Raw genomic sequence first — 25,844 nt, forward strand, 5'->3', positions numbered from 1 at the left:
TCACAAACTAAGAAAGGTCAGAGTTGATCAGAACTTAGATGGAAGACCTCCATGGAAGAGATACATTCTGCGGGAAGTATAGCGTTGGTGAGTCAGTAGACAGCTGAACCAGATCTACTGTACAAGTGCCAGAGATGGTATTAGGGCTACCAGAGATGCTACTTAACAGACAAGATGTAGAACCAAGGACTTGACCACTTGTGATAATTACTGATCCCTGGGGTGTCCTAAAAATAATTCCAATTTGATTAAAGTACATTGTGCTTAGCTACATGATCCCTTCAGTATTTTGAAATGTGGTGTAATGACGCTGTAAACTGTTCAACAGACATCCCCTTTCACATCAGAGGGAGCTGAAGTGTTATTTTTAATTATTTGCATTGTAGTTGTGTCCATAGGCTCCAACTGAGAGTAGGCCCCATTGTGCTGGGCACTGTTCAATCATTTAGTAAGAATCAGTCATTGTCTCACAGAGCTTCCAGTTTAAACAGCCAAAAGGTGGGAAAAAGGAAGTATCATCCCTATTTTACAGATGGGGAACTGCTTCACAGAGATATTAAATGAGTTGCTCAAGACTACACAGTAGGTCCATGGCAGAGCCTGGAACTGAACTTAGATATCTTGAGTCCCTGTCCAGGACTTAACCCACAGACCACCCTTCCTTTCAACAAAGTGATTCCTGCATAAATCTTTGTACTGTTTGTTAGGCACTTAGAGATCCTTTGGGATTAAAAAAACATACAGAAATGCCTGTAGTTAAAAAGCTAGTTTCCACTTTGGTGTACAAAATTTGTCAGAAAATTCTGTCATTATTTAATCAAACTTCAGCATAATGCTGAGGCAGCAGAACAACTAGAAGTACAGTCTTTTAAATGAAACCTAAATCTAAGGGCCTGCCTGGTAATTCATGGTCATTAATTATTGTGACACTGCACTCCAAAATAGCACCTTGTAGTCTGCATATTCATCATTGGGGATGGTTGTGATATTCCATACAAAGCATGTCATGTAAGATATCATAGGAAAGGTCATGACCTGCTGAAACCCATTGTTCTGTCAAAATATGTATATTGTTAGTGTTAGTATGAAGTTAGGAGATTTTGCTGTATGGTTGTTATTGAAATATGTTGTGAGTTTGGGAGTTGCCCACTGCTAGTTCTCCAGTGACAACAAAGGAGGAGACCAATGCCCAGGAGGGCGTTAAACGGCCATTAATCAGCAGGGGAGTTGTAAACAAAGGATTTACAATTCTTTAAGAGAGTTGCACAAGACCACACCAGGGGGATTGCTCAACTCTGTGACTCAGCAAGGCCCACCAGGACATGTCTGTGCTAGTATTTTCCAGCAACATGGACTGAGGGTATAAAATAAGGGACAATGGCATCATGTGATTACCTTTCTCCCCCACCTATGCTGAAGGCAACAAGAATGGACGGAAGACAAAGACTTGAACTGAGGTGACTGGTTGCAGGCTTAAAGAGAAAGTCTGTATATTGCAGTCTGTAACTTACCAGGGGTGAGAAAAACTGCTTAATCCAAATACTGCTTAGTGTAATAAGGTTTAGGATTTAGACTGCATGCTTACTTTTTATATTCTTTGGCAACTATCTTTGACCTTTTATGCCTACCACTTATAATCACTTAAAATCTATCTATCTTTCTATAGTCAAACTTATTTTAATGTTTTATCCTTACCAGTGAGTTTGTCTAAAGTGCTTGGGAAATCTGCTCAGGTTACAAAGGCTGGTGCATGCCCACTTTCCTTTGATGAAGTGGTGAACTAGTTAATAAATTTGCACCACTCAAGAGAAGAGCTTGAGCAGTTCAAGGTGGTATATTCCTGCCGTGCAAGGCTGGGGGCTTTGGAGATTTGCTAGTGTTTTCCTGTGTATGGTTCATGAGGGACTTGGGGAGCCTTCATGCAACATAGCTGGACGTGCCTCTGCATGCTGGTGGCTGAGTGATAACAGCACCTGGAGGGGTTCGTTGCTTGTTATCGGCAAAGAATTTTGATAGACAGCACAGGCTGCAGAGTTAAGGGGACACAGCGGTCCCACAGTCCCAGGTTGTACCTCAGGGATCCTGTGCCATCTCTTAAAAGTAGTGTGTTAGCCCAGAAGTCCTAGCAAAATTTCAACGTGTGTAACTGCATTCATAGAATCATAGAATATCAGGGTTGGAAATCTGGTATCTGCATTCCCCATGGTTCTTCAACGAGGGAAGCCGATACCAAAATAAATAACTAAGTAATATTGTGATGTTATGTTCCATTATGTTTTCAGATCTGTATTATGCATGCTGATTGAAGTATGGACCAACATCTAGCTGAGGAAAATATAGCAGACTCTTCACTGCTGTCAGAATCTGCACATGTCTCTGTAGCAGTCTTCAAAAGAATTTCCATTCATTGCAATGTAACCACAGGATATACCAGGTATAGCACATGGAGGTGGGAGTTTCCTACACAATTCATCATTGAAGGGCCTGGAAATTGAAGTAGCGGTGTTTGCTGGGATGTCCAGGTCTACAGGTTTCAGTTTTCCCATCATTAATATTTCACAAGACACAAGTTCAGTCTTTATTATTCTCCATCTCCTCAGTGCTCTATCCCCTAGAAGGAAAGCCAAGCCACCAGCAGCCAATGTGAAAAACATACTGTATGTAAATTCTTACAAAATGGTTTTTCATAACCTACAATTAAACTAAAATGTTTGTAAGAAAGATATTTATTACTCAAAATAGGGGTTTTTCCTTTTAAATGGCTGTGCTCCAAATTTTCGAAAATGACTAGTGATTCTGGGTCCCTCAATTTTGTGGTGCCCAACCTGAGAATCTTGAAAGAGGGATACTTCCCCTGTCATACTGTTTAAATGTGAATATATAGTACGATAGTAAATGAAACAATGAATTCATACTACTGTGGCTCTTTTGGGTAATGTTGATTGCTAATTTGGCTCCTCAACCACTGCGGTCTGAGTATCACTGCCCTAAATGAATACTGTCAGAATAAAAAGCTATAGGTAAGGAGGAATAAATTAAAACCATATGCACATTATTGGCCTGTGTAGTCAACCGTCATATTTTAAAGGCTCAGTTCTGGATCCCTTGTGGACCCAGAATTCCCAGTGAAATGTGTAAGCAAGAAATGGAGCATCAGTACTTGCACAGAAACATGCTACTGATTAAATCCTCCTCGGGCCATATTCTGATGCACTTGCTTACACTGAATAGTACCCTAGTGAAGCCAATTGGAATTGAACCACCTGTGGAGTAAGGAGCTACTCACCATGAGTCAGAGTATCAGGCAGGGTCAATTCTAGGGGGACCACACTGGGTGCCAACTTTCAGGGGGCGCTGACCTACTATGGCCTCAGCTTTTTTTTTTTTTTTTTTGCGCGCTCTGCTCTGATTGGCCAGGTATTTGTTTATTTGTTTCCTCTGCCACTCAGGGCGTGGTGGTGCCAAAAACATTTTCCACCCTGGCTGACAAAATGACTAGGGCCACTCCTGGTATGAGGATTGGTCCCCAAATTAGTTAACTAACATACATTGGAAACAAGCATTTTTATAGCTAAACAACACAACCAACGAGGGATGAGAAAGCTTTGGAAATCACCCTCCTGTCATTTAATCAGAAAGAAATCTTTTCTGAGGACTGGAGCCTGCAAGATGCTAAGTGCCTCAATCCTCATGGCCTCACGACTTTGCAGCAGCATGTGACACCCGGTCCTGCATTATTAAAGACACTGAGACAGTTGTCATTGACTTCAATGTAAAGGATCAAGCTACACTGTTACTCAATAAGGCTTGGGATGAAAGAGGGAGAAGGGCTTCCATTTTCAGGGTCTGTTTTTTTCCCTGACGGTGAAAGCTCTAAGTATCCCATTTTCCGGTTACATTAATTTAAGAAGAAAAAGGAGTTAATATTGTCAAGTCAGGGTTAAGCAGCAGTAAAATCCCCATGACCATGTAACTATGTGGATCATCAGGACGTGCAAACAGGCCTCCGGCATTAGTAGGTGACTGGAATCTCCACGCTGCCACCCAAAGGCAGCTGTAACCAGGCTGCTCCCTGTGATCCACAATCCACAGAAGTTGAACACCATCGGAAGTTCCACTTCAAGTGATCTGACTGACAATTGTCTTAGCCATCCCTAATTGGCTCCTTGACCCTATAGAAGCCCATGAGGTGTACCAAGCAGTATCCAGGCAACAATGTGGACCCCTAGCTAGCTGCCATGACTGCCCTGCTTCTCTGCTTCTGAATTCCTGGTGTTGACCTAAGCTTTGATTTGGATTCTGACCCCTGATCGACCTCCAAAACCCCAACACTGACTATGATACTAGGTACTGACCCTCAGATTGATTCCTGACTCTGTCTCCAGCACTGACCCATGGCTTGACTCCCAACTCTGACTCCGGTTCTGAGCCTCTGTTTGACTCTTGACCCTGACACCGGCTCTGACCCCTGACTCCAAGCTCCTGCCACTAGTCCTGCCTCCTTTGCCCAAGCTCCTGACCATAATGCACATTTCTGCATTGCCATCTGCCACTGATCTACACAAGGAGGACGAAAGCATTGATAAAGGAAGAAAAAACACTTCGTCTAATGTAGAAAAGAAAAAGGGGAATTGGATCCTGCATGTCATATAAGCATTCTTGTAAATCAAATTGTGCAAAGACATGTGCCTCAAATATTTCTAAAGCAAAATATTAGTTCATAAATATTTTATGTTTTCATGTTTAATTTGATTCAGATGTACCTTGAGTTTTTAAGTCTGTAAAATGTTACATGAATAAAACTGGAAAAAGCTGCAGGGCCAATATTTAAGATTCTCTGGTTTAGAAGGAGAAAGGCATATTGTTCATATGTGCTGTGTGCAATATCATTTGCATACTCAAGGAAATGAGAGAGACTGGAACATTTGTGACAATCTTCTAAACAAAGCTGGCATCAAACCGAAGATTTCTCCCCCTTACTTTGAGACGAAAGTTCTGAAAGTTCTTACCTTCGCATTTTTGTGTCACTTCATTAAACTTGTGTCCAGCTGGGCATTTGCACTCAAAAGATCCAACAGTATTAATACAATTTCCCCCTTGACAGATCCCAGGGATGGCTTGGCATTCATCCACATCTATCATATAATAAAGGAAAAACACCCACATTTAATTCATTCCTCAGAAAGAGCCATAACAATTTGTCCATGCAGAAACTAAGTAAATATGCCTAAATCTGTTGGTCATCCCATCATAATATTATGATTCTTGCCCATGTAGAGACTGATTTTGTAATTACATTATAGAAAGAATGATTAATTACAATTCTCTAAATGTTTTTCTGTAAGAAATTGCTAGCTTATTATTGTTTCACCCTTTCAGCTTATTGCTATAACATTTACTTCTTTTTTCAAAACATTTGGGACATTTTCAGTACAGGGAACTCTGTCCTCTGAAAATCAGTCCCCTTTAAGGCTTCTCAAATTGAGCACCCAAAAATCACTAACCCCTTCTAAAAATCTTGGCAGGCATGTATAATAGGTTATCCAAAATGAGGCATATGCAGAAATTTTGGATGAGCCAGAGAGCTGCAAGCTACAACTTGTGAGAGAGACCCTTGTTCTTCGTGGTATTCAGTCTACTATTGATGGGGAGTTTTTATTCTTCACTCCCATGGGGCAAGGTGCCAACTACCCTTAAATAAGTGGTGGTTAGGACCTGGTTTAAGAATCCATGACTGACATTAATGAACAATGTACTTAGACATCAATGATGTAGCTTTTTCCTTCCCCTTTTTTCTCCTCCTCCTTATATTTAATCTTTGTTTTTAAGAAAATGAAACAGCAAAATTGATGGCAGCTTGTGGGTAGGAAATTAAATGTGAACATTTCAAGGGATCCCCATTTTTTGTCCCCACATCAACCTTAACAAAGCAAGGCTGCACATAAATATTAAGGTGCAAAAGTCTGGCTAGACTGTGACTTTCAGCAATGGCTGCACTGGAAAGTGGAAGGGAGGAGGAGCAAAGCAGCAGTACGAGGTCTTGGAGGTCTCAGAGAATTCTTCTGGGAGCTGCATGGTAGTACAAGTTGGACCCTGAGCTCCACCATTTGTGGGAGCATTCAGAATGGTCTTCCCACCCTTGCACTTGTACTACCATGCAGCTCCCAGATAAATTCTCTATGAGAAGGCCAGTGGAACTTGTGCTTGTAAATTACTTAAACACTTGAACATCTCCTCCTCCATCTTTGATTCCCCTGATTTCTAAGTGTTTAAAACCTCAACCATGACACTTTATTAACTTAACTTTCTGCATTTTTAAAATATGCCAGATAGACAGACAAAGAGCAGATTTGAACAGTGGGCAACAATTTTGTATTTTGTATTTATTTATATTTTATATCTTAAATGTGTGTCCATTTGTCTTACTGACTCTCAAACATCACGGGCTTGTTCTTTCTTCAGAGAACCTATGGCAACAAGGCTGCATTTTATTGAACCTGCTTTCATTTTACTATTTAGATCAAATATAGATGTGAAATAACATCCACTAAGACTGAAGACATTTAAGTTATCTGATTTAAAGAGACTGGATGTCATACAACTGCATGAAGAATAAAGATAACATATAGTTCCATACCTGGTCTGTTAAAAGTATGGACACAGGAGAACAGATCAACTGGAAGTACAAGTCAAACCTACAGAGCCAAAACTGGATTGTCATTGCACGTAGCTGCATGCTAAGAAACATGCAGTGTGAAGAAGCAGCCTTGTTCTGGACTATACAAACCGTCAGAGGTCACTCTGCAGCATTCCCGTGACAGGAACAATGGAGAGGTGTAACAAGGCATAGCCTAAGAGCTGAGGGGCATGGGTCAAACATTTAGGTACATACAGTCCCTGACCTGTCAATGACTTCAACACTCAACCCTCTACACAATTTCTCCCTGCTCCTTCACAGGGAGAGAGGACTGTGCCTTAGGATAGCTGAGGTCAGAATATGGGCACATGTATCCTAGAAAAGCAGCATTAACATGTGTCCATCTAGAGGTATATCAGGCCTGTTTCAGGTACCAGACAGGACTTGACGAGTGGTACAAGATGTCTAAATGTTTTAATGCAATGGAATGCCTTGAAGTTCTTCACAGGAATTTCATAATTAAATAAAATTAGAAATAGATTTATAATCTTTATCTTCTCTATTCTCACAATACAAAATATGTTAGAAAGGTCTAAATGAACAAGTCCCGAAGATACAGTCCTGGGAATTTATAATCCACACCAGTTCAGTACATGGCTGCCCCTGTTAACTTTCTCCTATTTCCTGCCAGACATCCAGACAATAAAAGAATTTGTACAGCTGGAAGTATTAGAATAAAAGCCAAAAAAGCAGTGTAAGGACTTTCTAGGGTGAGGCATGCTCAAAAAGAAGCAAGCAACATCTGGGTGGATTTTACAATTTGAACTAAATGCAAATGTATTTCCAAAATTGTTTAAAATGTACAATAGGGCATTTTAATTTGGGCATTTTAAACGGCACGGCATGCAGTTTTCTCCAGGTCAGATGAATGTAGCTCAAAAGGCGAGACATACAAAATGAACCTAATGCCAACAAACTGAAGTAAAAAAAAAAAAAAAATTAAGATAAGCAGAGAGAACATCCTCCTCACAGGTTTGATTTTCTGTCTATCTCGAGTACAGTTTGAAACGGAACAAACCCCTTCTCAAAGTGGCAGTGTGTGTATAGAGAAACACCACTATCCAGTCAAACGAAGGAGCTGCTGGCGGTGAAAAATTCATTAAGAACCTGGCTGGTGAAAAATTCATTAAGAACCTGGCTGCTCTCTCACATGACCTAAGTTACTAATGCACTTACTTGAACATCATACACTTAGTGAACCATAAAGTAATGTATCTGACATCATTTTTCCATTCTTCCCATGTACAGCAGAGAATGGCTTAGGACAGGTTATACAAAGCAATGTAACTCAATCAAGATTAAGCCATTCATAATTTTAGCAGCTCTTGGTGAAGCTTTGCATCTAGCTTACCTTGACAGGCTCCTGTGCGAATATTTGGAATGAAACCCCGGCGGCAGGGATGAGGCTGAGCTGGACACATTTCACAGGGGTGGCCCCATGCTCTCCCAACTGTTGCACAGCAAAGGGTTTTTGTACAGACTATTCCAGTGAGCTGTCCCTGGCACATCTGATTGGTTACCAGTGTGAAGCATGGGCCAGTCCTATAATCTGAACCAAAGAAAGGAAAGACATTACATAACTCATAATAAAGCAGAGCTGGGTAAATAATTCGCAACTAATAATTTACCCCATAAAAATCCCCAAAAAACCCTCTTTCCAACATAGTGATTATCCATGGGCACATAATTTCTCTCAAGTTTATTTTTAATTGTCAATATATTTGAATACGAAATAAACATCTCTGTGGATTGATCACGATTACTTTACCATGAATATCTGATATTCAAGATGCTCCAAGTCTCCTCATAATTTTCAGGACTAAATGTAAGCCCCGTTTCTTTGGCTTAGCTTTCTTACCATTGCTCTTTATAGAGCCCACATGTGTTTGGGTGAGAGGTAGAAGTGAGAAGAAGAAAAATAATTCCACTACTTTTTAAGGTATTTCAGCACATGATGAGGAGTGAGAGTTTTGTTGTTCTCTTTTATTTAACGGGAGATGCTCAGCTATTATCATGATGAGGCATACCTCTGTAAAATGGTAGACACTCAAACTTATTTGTAACTGGTCAGATAAGTCAGATGGTATTGTTCGCTCTTTAAGGGGATGCATCTTTGCATGGGTACGTTTAAAATCAGTCTCCAGAATTATTCACCAATGCAGCTAAGTAGGTCCCACTCTGTAAATGGCTGTGTCAGTAAAATTCAACCCCACAAATGTTCGCAGAAAGCCAACATTATAATGCACATGAGCATGGCTGAAGCTAGTTCAGTTACAAATTTGATTGAATATTTGTGTGCCTTTTTTGCTTAATGCATGCCTTTATTTCAGATGGTCTCAGAAGGAAAAACCCTCCTTAAGCTGAATGACTCCCACAGTTTGGGGAAGTTAAGCTCTAGATTTGGATCCACTTTGCAGCTTGGGATCATATCTAATAATAACATCAGTGAGGTCTTTTCATCAAACTGAATGAAGTTTGTTTTAATATTTAGCACAGTACTTAAAATTACACTGATAAAAGAGGTTCTGTTTGTTGCCACAACTGTTGTTTTTAAACAGGTCTCAGGGGTATGTAGTCTACATGAAGTTTATTAAGCATAATTTTCACGGTTACACAGACATGTTCCATACCAAGCATATGGGTAAACTTTGCCTACAGCTGGACTGAAGGCATGTCTACTTTGATTTGTTTATGGTAGAACAGGCCATTTATCCAACAGACAGAATTAAACTGGGATGTTAATAAAATATTAGTAGCCTTTATTTTGTTCCATTCTCCCACGGCAACAACAAAATAGCAACACCAGTTCCTGCTGTCTCCGGGACATGCCAGACTCCACTCGTCAAATAAAATTTTCATCTTTTTACAGAAGATTTATCACTCCCCGCTTCCCCCCCTCACCTTTGAATGGAAAAATCTGGAGGCCAATAAAAAGGATTAGTAAAAAGATTAATTTGGATGCTCATGTTAATATGTGTTCACAGAGAAACCCATGCGTTTTTCAGCCCCGGTTTCTCATAGAAGGGCCTGATCCAATGCCCTGAGGTCAATAAGACTCTTATCACTAACATCAGTCGGCTTTGGATCAGATCCTAATAATATATGCTGATACAGTACAAGGTGAATGCTTAGGGGAAAAAAGGTGAAATGAGTTTCACTCAAAATATCAGAAGAAACTGTAATTGTAGAACAAGTAAAGACATTATAAAATCACAGATATGTAGGGCTAGAAGGGACCTCAAAAGGCCATCTAGTCTAGGCCCATCCCCATGCAGAGGCCGGACAAAGTATACCTAACACATACAAACTTATGTGTGTCCCCCCTGCTCGCCTGCTGGTAATAGCTCACCTTATCTGATCACTCTCATTACAGTGTGTATGGTAACACCCACTGTTTCATGTTCTCTGTGTATATATATCTCCCCACTGTATTTTCCACTGAATGCATCCAATGAAGTGAGCTGTAGCTCACGAAAGCTTATGCTCAAATAAATTTGTTAGTCTCTAAGGTGCCACAAGTACTCCTTTTCTTTTTGTGAATACAGACTAACATGGCTGCTACTCTGAAACCTATACTTATATCACTCACACTATTTACATTCCTTTAAAATAACATGTTTCGCTTTGTAAATCATGCTGATTTCAAGAGGTTATAAATCCTGGGCATTCTTCTACAAGAACTCAGCTCTCACCGACTTGGGTCTTGATCCCACAAACTCTTCCTCACATTCCATCCGAGCTCAAGTCAAGTCAATACAGCTACTTCAATGAGCAAAGGGTCTGTATGATCAAGCCCTTAGTTAGGATCTGAGAGTAAAGCTAGTTGAAAAATGCCAGGTAAAAAATAAGAAAAAAATTCAAAAGTTTTCATTGAAAATTTTCACTTAAATTTTTGAAAAATCTGATCCTTTTTATAAGCTGCTTGAAAAACAGAAGAAAAAAACCACCCTTTTTAAATTAAATTTATTTTAATTTTGCAAACATTTGCTGTTGAAAACACAAACATTTTCACCTAACTCTAGTTGATGGGACTCAGCACTTCACTACAGATGCTCACCAGATTGTTGGATAGGGCCTTATTCATTTCATGGGCATTCCACAATTGTATACATTCTTTCATGTATCTACTAGTTATTTGCATAAGCCAGTTCCAATGACAGTTTGTCTCAGAGCATGCCTGCCCTGTAGCACTCCCTCCTGACCTAGTGTGGTGTCATAGACACTCGTTGCCTTAGTTTCCCTTCTCTCAGGGCCCCTTAAGAATTCCACCCCATCCAAGTGGGTATAAGATGTAGAACCCCAGCAGGGGTATTGTTTTATTAAATTCAAATAAACCTGAAATAAAATCTCTCCCCTTGGGTTCAGGGGGTTGTACAGTCCCATTTTTTGGAGGGGCCTGCACTTCTCTGGGAGTGACTTTCCCTTAGGAGAGCTTCTCTTTGTGTAAGCACCTACCTGCAACTGAGTCTTGATAGCCTTTTATCAGGCTCCGGTGCTCGTTCTTCCATTAACTGCCTATATAGGCTCAATCTCCTTAAATGAGCTTGTCATAGGTTCAGGCTTGCCTTAAAGGGAGTTCATAAAAGGATGGCAACTGTAACAGCACTTGTGCTTTCAGACATTGTCACAAAAAGAATACTGAAATCAATGGAGTTAGGCCAATTTACATGAGCTGAAGATCTGGCCCATTAAGTCACAGGGAAGGAATGAGGTTGTGTTGCAATGGGTTTCTCCTGCTCTGACTACAGCACCTAGACAATTGTATGTATTTCTTTAAAAGATTCCTTGTGTTCATCAAGCCACCACATTGGCTTCTGAAATACGTACCGTTGACAGACTTGGACCAAAATGCAGCACCGTGATAAATATCGATAATTGGTCCAAGTACAGACTGGATGGCATTGCCCAATGCGACTCGGAGCATTAGGCCATCTGCAACAACTACAACACCTGGATATGCATTACCCTGGGTCTTTAAGTGCTCAAATAACATTATTCTTGATGTCTGCAAGTACAGTTTGTCTTTCTTAAACGTAAACGTATTGTTTAAAAGTAAATTTTAAATGACTGGAGCATTGATTTTAAAATTCAAATCAGTCTAAGGACTAGAGGTGAAATCCTGCTTGCCTTACTCACAGGAGTTACCATCCTTAAGTTGACGGGAATTCTCATGCAGAGACTTTGCCCCAGCCTTAGAGGACAATGGTTCAAACTAAGGGCCTCATCCTGCATTATACTTGATGACAGTCCATGTAGATGTGTGGATAGTTTCAGGAATGGCTGATAGCTAAAGCCGCCAGACCCGCCCCCAATTTTATGTTAGGACCACTGATTTAAAAACCATCTGTACAAACAAAGACCCCTTTTCCACATTGGCACTCTGATTATAAAGTACTAGAGCCCTTCAAAATCAATATACAATTTCACAAGGAAATACAGCCACTGATGTTCATTGGAGTCACATGTATCTAAATGCACATGAACGGCTTTGAAAATTACCTTTATATTTTAGCTGAAGATGAGACCAAGACGACTTAAGTCATACTAAAGAAGTAGACTGGGAGAAGGAGTTTGCTTTAGTCCATTGTGAAGCAGGGTGGAGAAAGAAGAGGATTGTACACATTAGAGCACTAGGTAGAAAAAGGAAGTCTACAAAGGTCAGAGTAAATGAAATATTCCATGTACTACTACAGCTAGCCAATGATCAAGAACTGTCAAATCAATCTCACCAAGCATACAAGGAAACATGTCAAAAGAGAAGGAGTTATTTAACACTTGGAATCTGGACAGTGAATAATTTGTTACAAAAGTATCAAAAGAAGGAAGAAAACACCTACTGATTTCCATGTTACAGTGTCACCAACCCAGGTTTCTGAAACAACGCAAGGAGGATCAAGGAGAAAAACAAAATAATGGAAGAGGAAGGAACAATATCAGGAAATATCTTCAATATACTATGAGAGCATACAGGGAGAAATTTCTATTTTTGCCTTTCACATCAATGGTATTTGTAGCCTATATTCATCCTGTCCTTTACAGGAACTTGGCGTTTTTCAACTGAATTCACCCTAAAAGGGCCAGGACTTTGATCAAAACTCTAGTTACTAGTGAAAGGATGAGCATTTAATTTACTAGATAATTAAAATGCTGCAAACAGTAATATGACGGTAGGTGCTACATGAGAGATAGTTTCATTTTTTTGTCCCAGTCCCCTTCTCCCTGGAACGGCAGAGGCTGAGTGTGCTATAGCCACATATCCAGTTCTGTGGAAGAGGGAAGTATTTGCATTGCTCAAGAGTATCCCCATCAATTGAAAAGAAAAGTTGATGGATTCCAAAAGGAATTTCATCCAGTCCTTGTCTAGAAGTATGTGGCGGCATCATTTATTTTGGGGGAGAGAAAGGGAACACAAGCCAAAAGGTTGGATAGGAAAGAAAGGGAACACAAGAGAATCCCTAGAAATCTAGAAGGGATTCCAAACAATGCAGGACAGTTTTGATCTGACTGAGTAAAAAAAAAAATTCTATACTGTACCTCAACTGTCCAACACACAAAGTTGGAATTTACTACTTTGGGTCAAATTTTCAAGAGGCCTCAACCCAGTTTCATATCTTGGGCCTGCAATTTTGTAAGCACAAATTCAGGGCATGCAAATTCAGGGCATGCAAATTAGCTGTGTCTCTAAAATCACAGCAACAAATTTAGAGACTACTTTTGAAAACTGAATCTTTAGTGGGAGGTGGGAGTACACCGAGTATTTTATTTTTCAAAGAATTAATACTAAAAATGTCCTTCTGTCTATTATCTAACTATCATGGAAAATACTACATTTACCTAGACTGGTACAAAGAAGATTCATGACATGATAGAATTCCCAAAGTTGCGACCTGATCCTGCAGTGCTTACCCAGGCTAAAAAACTCCCATTAACTTAGCTGATGTTACAAAGCTGTAACTACATAATTATGCTATCACATACTGTTAAAGAGCTTGAAACCAATGACCACATAGTATTTACTACAGCATTCACACTGCTGCTATCTGTTACAGTTGTGATTCTTTGGCAAAACATTCTTGATAGGGTTGGAAAGTTTAGATTCTAAAGCAAAAAGTATTACCTTGGATTATTTAGAGTCTCTTCCCTCAATTTTAAGCTACAAAAGACTTCCAGGCCCATGATTACTTCTGAGACAAGTACAGATGCTTTAACAAACATCTTATGTTTATATGTTACTTTTAAATTGTTTTTAACACCTGTAACAATATAACATGAGTCCTCTTTTAATCTTCTATTTGTGTATATCTGTGATGATTTGAAGATGGGATCATGATGGTCTTGATTGTAGCAAAGATTCCAGATCAGATGCAAACTTTAAATAAGATCACCATCAAATACATCGGTGCTGCAATCTAGAAATCGGATGGAATCAAAACTTTGAATCCATATGTTGAGGGTCTTCAAAATCCAATCACAGATACAGATCTTGATTTTGCAAATGAATCCTGGTCTTTTTAGTGGACCAAAGCAAAACTTCGCATCTGTAAACCTCTGAGCTTTGGGACATTCAAAATGTGCCCATGGAACATTCAAAATTTGTGGCTTGAGCCCATCTCTACTGTAAACTCTAGTGAGAATCACTAGCACAAAAAGTGGGAATGTGCTAATAAAGTTTCGGATGACATAAAGCTGGGAGGTATTGCCAATACAGAGAAAGACCAGGATATCATACAGGAAGATCTGGATGACCTTGTAAACTGGAGTAATAGTAATAGGATGAAATTTAATAGTGAAAAGTGCAAGGTCATGCATTTAGGGATTAATAACAGAAAATTTTGTTATAAACTGGGTACGCATCACTTGGAAGTAACAGAGGAGGAGAAGGACCTCGGAGTATTGGTTGATCACAGGATGACTATGAGCTGCCGATGTGATATGGCCATGAAAAAAGCTAATGCGGCCTTGGGATGCATCAGGCGAGGTATTTCCAGTAGAGATAAGGAGATGTTAGTACCGTTATACAAGGCACTGGTGAGATCTCATCTGGAATATTATGTGCAGTTCTAGCCTCCCATGTTTAAGAAGGATGAATTCAAACTAGAACAGGTACAGAGAAGGGCTACTAGGATTATCCGAGGAATGGAAAACCTGTCTTATGAAAGGAGACTCAAAGAGCTTGGCTTGTTTAGCCTAACCAAAAGAAGGCTGAGGGGATATATGATTTCTCTCCATAAATATATCAAAGGGATAAATACCAGGGAGGGAGAGGAATTATTTAAGCTCAGTACCAATGTGGACACAAGAACAAATGGATATAAACTGGCCACAAGGAAGTTTAGATTTGAAATTAGATGAAGGTTTCTAACCATCAGAGGAGTGAAGTTCTGGAACAGCCTTCCAAGGGGAGCAGTGGGGGCGAAAAACATATCTGGCTTCAAGACTAAGCTTGATAAGTTTATGGAAGAGATGGTATGATGGGATAGGCTAATTTTGGCAATTAATTGATCTTTGACTATTAGCAGTAAATATGCCCAATGGCCTGTGATGGGATGTTAGATAGGGTGGGATCTGAGTTACTACAGAGAATTCTTTCCTGGCTGCCTGGCTGGTGAATCTTGCCCACATGCTCAGGGTTTAGCTGATCGCCATATTTGGGGTCAAGAAGGAATTTTCCTCCAGGGCAGATTGGCAGAGGCCCTGGGGTTTTTTTTTGCCTGCCTCTGCAGCGTGGGGCACAGGTCACTTGCTGGAGAATTCTCTGCACCTTGAAGTCTTTAAACCATGATTTGAGGACTTCAATAGCTCAGACATAGGCTAGGGGTTTGTTACAGGAGTGGGTGGCTGAGATTCTGTGGCCTGCATTGTGCAGGAGGTCAGACTAGACAATCATAATGGTCCCTTCTCACCTTAAAGTCTATGAAAATCTATCAATCACTGGATATCTCAGTAAGAACACTGATTTATGACAGCAAGAGGAAAGCTCACTGAAAAAAGTACTTAACTTGACTCTTCCTACTGAAAGATCTCAGCTAAATGCTCATGCCAAGATAAATCTAACCCTGGTGACCTTGCAAGCACACAATGCTTCCTGTAATGAATTAATTAGCATCAGAAATGCAGCAGCACAGAAGTAGCATTTCTGGCAAATTAATTTTAGAGAACTACACGTATTCTGTAAGAACAAACACCAGTCTGTAAACAATCTCGTGTGGCAAGGCCTATGATGTGGGGCAATATATTTACTCTAATTAAAACAGATGCTACTGACACCCCACAAAGAATGGAACCTACAAGAAGGTTTCTCTGGGTGGTTGTAATTGCCTCTAACAGTAAAAACATGGGGCCAAATTCTGCTACTCTTGTTCAGACAAAGCTCCCAAAGAACTCAACGGGAAGTAAAGATCGTAGGATTTGGCCCAAAGATTGTAGGAATGGGCAATATATGCATTCCACAATCAATAATATTGTTCTGAAGAATCCGTATTTTATCTATTTTGTTGTTTGTGACTCTGCTGTCAAGAAAATGCAAATATTAAATCCATTGGTTTATTGAACGGTTCACTCTAATAGATGATGTTAAGGTTACATACAGAGTAGAGACCCACTCTATTTCCACTTGCTCTTAACTTAGAGGGAAATTACTCTGTGGTGGTGAAACCTTACAAATAAAATATAGGTGGTTTCTTATTTTCTCTTTTCTTTTTCTTGAAAAAACCAAGAAAATTAAATGCAAATAACTATATGGATGTGATTTTTCTCTCAAAACCAGTATAAAGCATTAATAACTCCACCTAACCATAGAAGCTTACTTGGAAAAAATATTGAGTTTGCCCCATAAACTGCAGTATTCATGTTCCAAACTGTTGTTTTGTGTATTAATATTGTAGTTTATATAGAGCACGGGGCAAGTGTTATACAGAAGCATAACCATTTGCCACAGCAGAATGTGTGTCAATAGTCTATCGACACACAGCTCCCTTATGCATACACCAATACCTTACTATTACACATCTGTTGGGGCTAATTTCTTAACTGACTTACTTTTCTAGAAGTCTTGAACTGAGCAGCCACTTGCTATGAGTATATATTTGTGCTGAGCAGGCCTTCAAGACCAATAAAACTTAGAATACTAGTTGCCTCACTTTCACTTTTAATATACACTTACCTCCCACCAACTACAATATTAACAGAGAAACACTGTTTCAGCTACCCCATGTTCCACAGTATTTCAGTCACTACTGTCTCCTTCCTGAACTCAAAGAGCAACAGAACTGCATGTAAGGAACAAAATGACGTAAATTCATCCATCAGTCTCCAATTATTTCGAATCCAAACCGTTATAAAAGTTATAAACAAAAGGAGGAGCTATGTATTTATACATGACAGACGGTCACAACGTGCCTCCTTCCAGAAGGCAATGTGTGTGCTATGACCAAAACAAGATTAGACTTCATTCTACAAATTACTATGAGGCCAAGAACTGATGGGAAAGTGACAGAAGACTGAGCATAGTAGTAAACTGGAACATAACTGTGGACAGTTAAAGAAAACAAAGGTTAGGAGTTGGGCCTCAAATTTGCAGTGCTCTTGAGTCTCTCAGAGTGCTCCTAAATATCTCAGACATGCTCAAGGTCCTATGGTAGAGGAGGGAGAGCTTGTATTTTTTTTTAAACGAATATTACACACACACACACACACACACACACACACACACCCCTCACAAAAAACCCAAATAATGCATTCTAATGTATTTCACTGCAGTAGAGAGGTGGGGAAGGCAACTACACTGTGTTCCTGCTTCCCTTACACAATGTCCCTGTCAGTTGCTTGTATGCTACCACTGTATATAGCACTTTTAACTTGGTTATGTGACTCACCTAACTTCACAGACTGAGTCAGCAAGCAGACCTAAGACTCAAGAGTTCCTGCCTTTCATCATCTAGCCTGCTATTTTGCATAAAGTTGTCCCTTTAATAGTGTATCAAACTATGTGACAAGAAGAATGTCAACCAATCAGCCCCAGAGCACCCAGTTACAAGGGTTCTCCCTTCACAGGTGACACTGAAATTCTGCTGCTTGATAACTGCATCCAACCACAATACTCCTTTTTCAACATGGGCCATTTCCTCAAAAAAATATTCACTGTTTAACACTCACACTCTCCAGCATACACTCATCCTAGCCAAACCCTAAAATGTATCATTACTGGAAAATCCATGGTAGAGGCAGCAGGGGGCTTTCATGAAAACAGAAAAACAACTACATTTTGTAAATATTTTTAACACTATTTCTTAGTATGCTTAGCTGCCTCTCATTATTTTCCTTAGTCATGTAATAGGAATAATGATCATGATGTTGGCACTCAGTACTTGCAATAAGCTGCTTTTGCTGTTATTATATTGCTCTGTTTAACTTCAGCATTTAATCAGCCACAAAAGTTGTTTACTGCTTCATATACTGCAGCACCACAAATGTCATCCCATAATTTATAACTTCAGTGACCCCATTTCCCCATGTCTCCCCCACCTTTGCTTGTTGCTCCTACTGTAGTCATATATTGCCTTGCTGGCACAGTTTAACCTAAATTTATTTTCCATTCTGTAAGCTTCTTCAAAAATCCATCTTTGCAAGATGATCTTTTTAACATGTCTATCTAGCAAATACTATCTAGTACTCCTGGGTAGTGGTTAAAGAACAGGACTTTTAAATAATAGTTTATTATCCACATAAGCCTAACTCTATCTTTTATCAGCTGCATTTGATGTACAGAACAAATCAGGCTGACCATTTAAAAAAGTATTTTGGCAATCCATGTTCAAGAGCAAATACACAACTCTTTTCATGCCAGTTTTGTTCTTGCAACTGACCCACTTCTCAAAGTCTGTCACTGAAAAGTAAAGTAATAAAATAAAAAATAATATTCAAAAATTATTATAGAATTTGAGTGATTTGTTGCACACATTTTAATCCAACATGCAGACTAAGCATTTCACCAAAATCAAGGCTTTAGCTCTGTTGGTCCCAATTATGTGCAGCAGTAGTCCAAAATACAGAAAATTGTTACCACATTTTATTCTTTTTCATGATGAAGAAAACAGTAAGCAATGCAACTAAACGGAGAACTTTGCATTTCTGAATAATCAGTTACCTGACACATTCTTCCCCTCACCCCCATTTCCTGTAAATCCTGAAAAGGAATGCTCTGTTGTAGCTTTTCATTTTTTCAATTCTTCTCAAAAGATTATAACAATAATGAAATAAAATTCAAACTGATTTTTTCTCTCCTCCCTTTTGCAAAGAATAAAAATTTTGGTGACATATTTACTGTCGAGCCCGGATGATTATTAAGGAGAATGGGTTCAATTTAAATAGTCTGGAAGTTCCACTTAAAAAGAACAAGTTGGCTGCAGTTATTACTTCTTTTTAAAAAGAGTTCTTAAGAAGTGCCACGTTATAGAAACTCTCCTAACTCACCACAGATATTAACTATTAAACAGCAAGGTAAAGACAACACTAGAAGACTAACTTTTTGGGTCTGTTTTTCTATTTGGCTCCAAAGGATACTGACTAGAAAATAGTTTTGACTATCCAAAAGCAGTGCAACCTGTGTAAGAAAAATAGATCCTAATGAGCTAGAGTAGATTAAATAGAGCAATCTCTTGGTGCAGGGAGGGAGGGAAAGAGGAGAGGAAATGCTCTTACAAAGACAATATAACACCCAGAACTGAAAGGGATACGTCTGCGATTTCTTTAAAAAAGGTGTGGGGTAATTTTTGTAAAAAAAAAAACCCGAGAATGTTCTCTTCGTTTCTTTTTTTAAATATAAATATTCCTCAGCAGTGTGGTGAAGCCAAATGCAACTGTAGTGTGCTGGGATGAGACCCAGTCCAGAAATAAAATGGATTACAAAGAAAAGGGGGAGGTGAGACAAAGGGAACTGGCCAGTTTCAACGTCCAAGCTAAGTGAAATGCAAAGAGTGAACGCACAATGGAAATGGTGGGAAAGAAATTAGAATATGTATTTCAGATTGGATAATTTAAAGTAATAGCAATAAATGTGGTAAGGAAGTTTTTTGATAAGTGTATGCTTGCATTTGTCATAAATGTAAAGGGAACGGTAAACCCCTTTAAAATCCCTCCTGGCCAGAGGAAAAATCCTCTCACCTGCAAAGGGTTAAGAAGCTAAAGGTAACCTCTCTGGCACCTGACCAAAATGATCAATGAGGAGACAAGATACTTTCAAAAGCTGGGAGGAGGGAGAGAAACAAAGGGTCTGCGTCTGTCTGTATGCTGCTTTTGCCGGGGATAGAACAGGAATGGAGTCTTAGAACTTTTAGTAAGTAATCTAGCTAGGTATGTGTTAGATTATGATTTCCTTAAATGGCTGAGAAAAGAACTGTGCTGAACAGAATGACTATTCCTGTCTGTGTACCTTTTTTGTAACTTAAGGTTTTGCCTAGAGAGATTCTCTATGTTTTGAATCTAATTACCCTGTAAGGTATCTACCATCCTGATTTTACAGAGGTGATTCCTTTACTTCTATTAAAAGTCTTCTTGTAAGAAAACTGAATGCTTTTTCATTGTTCTCAGATCCAAGGGTTTGGGTCTGTGGTCACCTATGCAAATTGGTGAGGATTTTTACCAAACCTTCCCCAGGAAGTGGGGTGCAAGTGTTGGGAGGATTTTGGGGGGAAAGACATGTCCAAACTACGTTTCCCAGTAAACCCAGTTAAAGTTTGGTGGTGGCAGTGGAAATCCAGGGTCAAAGGATAAAATTAATTTGTACCTTGGGGAAGTTTTAACCTAAGCTGGTGAAAGTAAGCTTAGGAGGTTTTCATGCAGGTCCCCACATCTGTACCCTAGAATTCAGAGTGGGTGAGGAACCTTGACAGCTTTATATATAATCACTTTTGTGATCCTCTCTCATAGTGCAGGATTTCTAGACTTCTGGCAGTTCCTTAATGAGATCAGAGCAATCGCCAATCTCTTCCTACCCCATTCTAATGGCTGCCAAAAAAGCAGTTGGCTTGGGAGGAGAAAGTCTCTCCCTCTTTACCATAACAAAATGGAATCCGCACTCATGGGAAATCATGGCTATGGAAAAGTTTCCCCTATGCAGAAATAATAAGCATGCAGAGTGTACTGGAATGTGGACTCTCTCTGACACACAACATACACTCACCCGTCCAACTCTGTTCTGCCAGGCACTTGTACAGATTTTCACATTAAAAATCTAAGCATTTCAGAAAAGTTTGATTAGTCACAGATCTGATCTGCTGTAAAATTAAAGTCCTTCATTACTCAATTTATTCAATTACCAGTGCCAATAAGCAATAAACTATCACTATTTTTTGCATAAGGTAGTGGAAACTTATATATTCTGTGCAGTAACTGGTTGGCTAAATGCACCAAAAACACTATTTGGAGACAATAATAAATAATATACAAATATGCTATTTCATCTTCACAGTGTGACCTTGATCATGGTTTTATATCCACATTGCACTTTGCATACCAAAAGATCTCAGAGCGTCTTATAAATTTAAACTGATAGATAAACAGATCACGTCAGACATCAATATGGTGCATTCAACTCAGCAGCTAACAGCACTCAGCAGCACTGCACGACCCTTTGTGTCATGGGACCAGATTCTGACCTCATTTACAGTGCTGCAAATATGGAGTAACTCTGACATCAATGGAGTTATTCTGTATTTACATTGGTATAACTGAGATCAATCTGGTTCATGTTTAGCCATCAAGGTGGCGTTCATTTTAGCATGTATTTTAACAAGGAATGCCTGTAGTAATGATACTCTAATTAGACTGAATAACTCTGATTACACCACCACTGAGAGTTGATGGGAAAAGTGTACAACAGGCATGAGAATAAATCAGGTCTCCATTACATACGGTAACTAGGAAACAGCTATGTTTCTCCTTGTAGGCATAGGAGCTGATCCACCTGCATAACATTGTAACCTATAACCATTTGGGGTTTAATTCAGGCTCAGTCATAGTTGCTGAGATTCCACTAAAAACTGGAAGCTGCCTATGAAACACCGCCAATTCCAACTTACTAATATTTGGTTAGAAAAAACTAACCTCGGATACAATTGGAAAGTGGTAATGTTGCTTTGGAAGGATCCTAACAGCCATTCATTTCTTGGTCATGCATAGCAGCCATAGTGGATGCAGTTCAGGGAGCATTCTGCTCATGAAGTTCTATTGTGTGTGCAGGTGTTCCAAATACAGCGAAGAGCTCGAGTCTGCGTGACTGATGCTGCAGCATTGCTCTGTGGGATGTTCATCACCCCAGGGACAATGAAACTAACTGATTTCAACTCACAACAACGTCATCACCTTTATATTAAAGCTACAAAATCCAATTTTTCTAAGGAATAAGCCAAAAATAAACAAAAAGAAAAGGAGTGCTTGTGGCACCTTAGAGACTAACCAATTTATTTGAGCATGAGCTTTCGTGAGCTACAGCTCACTTCATCGGAGCTGTAGCTCACGAAAGCTCATGCTCAAATAAATTGGTTAGTCTCTAAGGTGCCACAAGTACTCCTTTTCTTTTTGCAAATACAGACTAACACGGCTGTTATTCTGAAACCAAAAATAAACATCAGTCAAAATAGAAACCAAAACCTGGAATCCTTAGCCATAGGCCGTTACCAAGTTTAAGGTCAAATTCTGCCTTTATATGCATGCTGGGCGGGAGATCTTACTGAACTTCCCAGTAGGCAACTTAATGAAGATCACCGTTATTCAATATTTGTTAAACTTGACATATTGGTTAAAGTAGAATCGTAGGTCTTCCTTTTTCATGCATACCGACTATGGCAGACCTATTGTTGCTATTCAGTATGTAAAAATAATTCCACATTCTCAGCATATTGTTTAACATTTCCTGAATGTTGTATAACATCTGTGATGATGTAATTTGCTTTTCCTTAGTCTTCCTGCAAGCTATGTGTACATTACTCTAATGTAACAGGTACTGCAAAACTATTATTTATCTAAGCATTCAAAAAAAAAAAAAAAACCACACACACACACACACACAAAAACCCCAACCCCCAATTCTTCTATCACTTGGTGGGAGTTTCTAAGATTCCATTTGTCCCATGCTTGGTGCCAGTACAAGCCACTAAGTCTTGGAAGGGGGTCGTTCCCATGGGAAGCCTACAACATACATTGTTACCTGCCAAAATTCAATTTCCTCACCAAAATTAATTGCTGTAAACAAATGACTGATATAGACACAAATTTTCAAACATCTCTACTAATTTGAGGCATGTCAGTTTCTAAAGTGCTCAGCGTTAGAAGTCTATGGTGAAATTCTGGCCTCAGTGAAGTCAATGAGAGTTTGTTGCCAAGACAATCATTTACGTAACACCGCTACATCCTCATTTTCAGAGATGCTTAGCACCTTCCACCCCATTTGAAGTCAATGGGAGCTGCCGCTGCTCAACACTTATGACAACCCATCCCTATGGGTGAAACCCTGGCTCCACTGAAGTCAAAGGCAGAACTCTGAGTGATTTTAATGGGACAGAACTTCATGCTCAGTGACTACAGTTCTGCATCCAAAACAGAACCCCTGCAAAGTTAGGAGCCTCTTTTGAAAATCAGGCCCATATTGGCTCAATCATAAATGACATGGTCCAATTGTATTTTACTAATGATCTGCTCCTGGGGAAGTGTCAAAAGCTTGGAAATCTTAATTTATACCAAGTGGTCCACTGCATGATTTGCTGTTTAGTTCTGGAAGCTTCCTAGCTAGTTATTTTGAAGATTCCCCTTGCAAAAAAATACAGGCTTCTCTCACCTCCACACTGTGTAAATCCCAAAGCTCCTTCAAAGTGGAACTTTTTATTTGTTGCCAGGACAATCATTTAAATATGTCAATGTAAATATGTAAAACATCTGGATCTAATGGAGTCAAGCAGTTGATCCAGAACAGTGGTGCTCCCAGAATCCATGTCAATGGGAACTAATAAATAGGAACATTTTCTCAGAGGGGAGAGGAGAGAAGGGGAGGGGAACAGAGGGCTCAAGCAGGCTGTCAGCAGAAATTCAATTACTACACTGACATGAACATGTAGTTCTGTTCATTCCTTGCATGCTTACACAGAATACTGTTGCTGCCACACAAAACAGCATGAGATCCTTCTTGACTGCGAATGGAGAGCATATATGAAAGGGAGACTGTGCTGTGTTTCCTTCCCCCTTTACTAGTTGGGGGGGGGGGGGCAAGTGACTAAAGCAAAAGCTTTGATTTTATTATATACTTTGCTATATACTATATATTTTATGCTATAGTATATAGTACTGTTTATTTTATAGTACAGTATATACTATACTATATATTTTACTATGATACTGTGGGTATAAATAGAATTCAATCTCACTTTAGTGTTCATACCTGGCATTGGAGAGAATATCTCAAATGTAGGCCTACGTGTTGGAAACCTCGCTAAATCTCAACGTGGGAGTTCCTAACACTCAAGTAGAGTGGGGTTGACCTGCCTCCCCTTTCTCTCTCTTTCTCTCTCTCTTTCTCCAGGGTAACATAACTGAGTGTAATGTACTACTTAACCAGGCATGATGCATCATGGTTAATTCATCATGAGAAATGAGCCGTGGCTGGAATTTATAATATGAACATTACTGAAAGCCATGGAGTGTGTGGGGGGTGATGGTGGTGGTCATGAGAGTGTATTTAAAATACATAATACTTAATATCTTTTCAAATTTGTCATAGTTAAATGTATTATTTATGGCCTACTGCTAAACTTTTTATAGATAAAAGAAGTTTGGGAAATTTTATGAACTGCATAGCGTACTCTTGCTAACAGGTAAAAACAGATGCAGGAACTGAGGTCCAGATGCCTGTCAAATGTACATGTATCATGTGATAGTTTTACCAAGCACTGTACATAATAGGCTGGAAATTGCTTATTGACTGAATCATTAGAGAGGAAGGATGCTCCTCAGTTTAAGACAGAAGGCTGGGACTCAGGAGACCTGAATTCAGTTCCTAGCTCTGCTACAGATTTCTTGTGTGTCACTGGAGAAGTGACAATTTTCTGTGCTTCAGTCTCCCACCTGTAAAGTGGAGTTAACAGTACTTCCTTCATAGACACACAATCCGTGAGTTCTGCCTAATGAGACTGTAATCGCTTCGGGGCAAAGATCTAGTATATGTTTGTACAGCCCTTGGCACAATAGGGCTCAGAGCTCATTGGAGACCTCGTGGCACAACTGTAATACAAATAATAAATAAGAACTTTCATGTAACATTTTTTCATGCTAACATCCTCTAACTTTCTATGCACAGTTGGTCATCAGCTTCTAGTCAAAATCCATAGGAATTATTTCTTGAGATTTTCTGTGTTGTACAAGCGTACCGGCAATAGAACACATTCCTCAGAGGAATTCATGTGCAATCAATTAGATAGTCTAATTAATTTTCCAACTCAATAAGTTGCATGAACAATTTTTACACAAAAATGTACCTCATCTGAGCATTTGCAAAAAGGCAATCCACAAGCCTCAGAATCTGTCTTTTGGCAGCTGGACAAGGGGTGTTCACTCACAGTAACACACTGCCATGTGGCAGCAATGCCCTCTCAGGTGGGATTCATATTTCTGACATGAGAGGTGGCTTAACACATCAGGAAGAAAGAAGAGGGTTTTTTTCCCCAATACAGACAATGTTTGAGAGAGTTGCCCTAAAAGGACCCCTTAAGGCTGATCTATCAATCAGTACTGATAATACTTACGTAGCTTTCAGCCGGACGGAAAGTGACATGCTATGCAGCAGCTAATAAGGGGCTCAAATCATGCAGTTCTTAATTAGGCAACATTTCCACTGAAATCAGTGGGAGCTTTTGGCTGAGTACGGAGTGCAAGATTGAGCTTGAAATACATGAGAAATACTCTATGAAATGCAGCACCTCATCTTACTTGGGAACTTCTTTTTTAAATACCAGGTTCTTCAGCAAACTTCTATTTAGCTGCCATGATATTTGCCTGTACTTCCTTTCCCATCATTGTGATCACTAAAAAAAATTCTTATTCCACACTGACATAATGAAGTGTTTGTGAGACCACAATTGCAATTGTAATGTCTGAAACAGTG

The 25,844-nt window shown here is 39.5% G+C and overlaps 1 protein-coding gene and 1 long non-coding RNA gene across 9 annotated transcripts in view; one reads left to right on the top strand and one right to left on the bottom strand.

The window, feature by feature from the left end:
• FBN1 (fibrillin 1) overlaps positions 1 to 25,844 on the bottom strand; it is a 217,648-nt gene that overhangs the window by 126,673 nt on the left and 65,131 nt on the right. For all 7 annotated transcript variants that reach the window (XM_048867767.2, XM_048867769.2, XM_048867766.2 and 4 more), the window contains exons 7-8: positions 8,049 to 8,246; positions 5,010 to 5,135 (exon numbers count right to left, since the gene is read on the bottom strand). In XM_048867767.2, coding sequence (XP_048723724.1) covers positions 5,010 to 5,135; positions 8,049 to 8,246 — 324 coding nt within the window. The remainder of the gene's footprint in view (positions 1 to 5,009; positions 5,136 to 8,048; positions 8,247 to 25,844) is intronic.
• Positions 1 to 25,844, top strand: part of LOC142073398 (uncharacterized) — a 54,616-nt gene that overhangs the window by 21,386 nt on the left and 7,386 nt on the right. Inside the window, exons 2-3 of one of the 2 annotated variants that reach the window (XR_012670254.1) lie at positions 2,283 to 2,434; positions 6,520 to 8,450. This is a non-coding gene — a long non-coding RNA (uncharacterized LOC142073398). Of the gene's footprint in view, positions 1 to 2,282; positions 2,435 to 6,519; positions 8,451 to 25,844 lie in introns of those variants that run through there. The other variant, XR_012670253.1, reaches the window with a different exon arrangement.

The sequence above is a fragment of the Caretta caretta genome, chromosome 10 (genome assembly GCF_965140235.1).
Source record: "Caretta caretta isolate rCarCar2 chromosome 10, rCarCar1.hap1, whole genome shotgun sequence".
Classification (NCBI taxonomy): Eukaryota; Metazoa; Chordata; order Testudines; family Cheloniidae; genus Caretta; species Caretta caretta.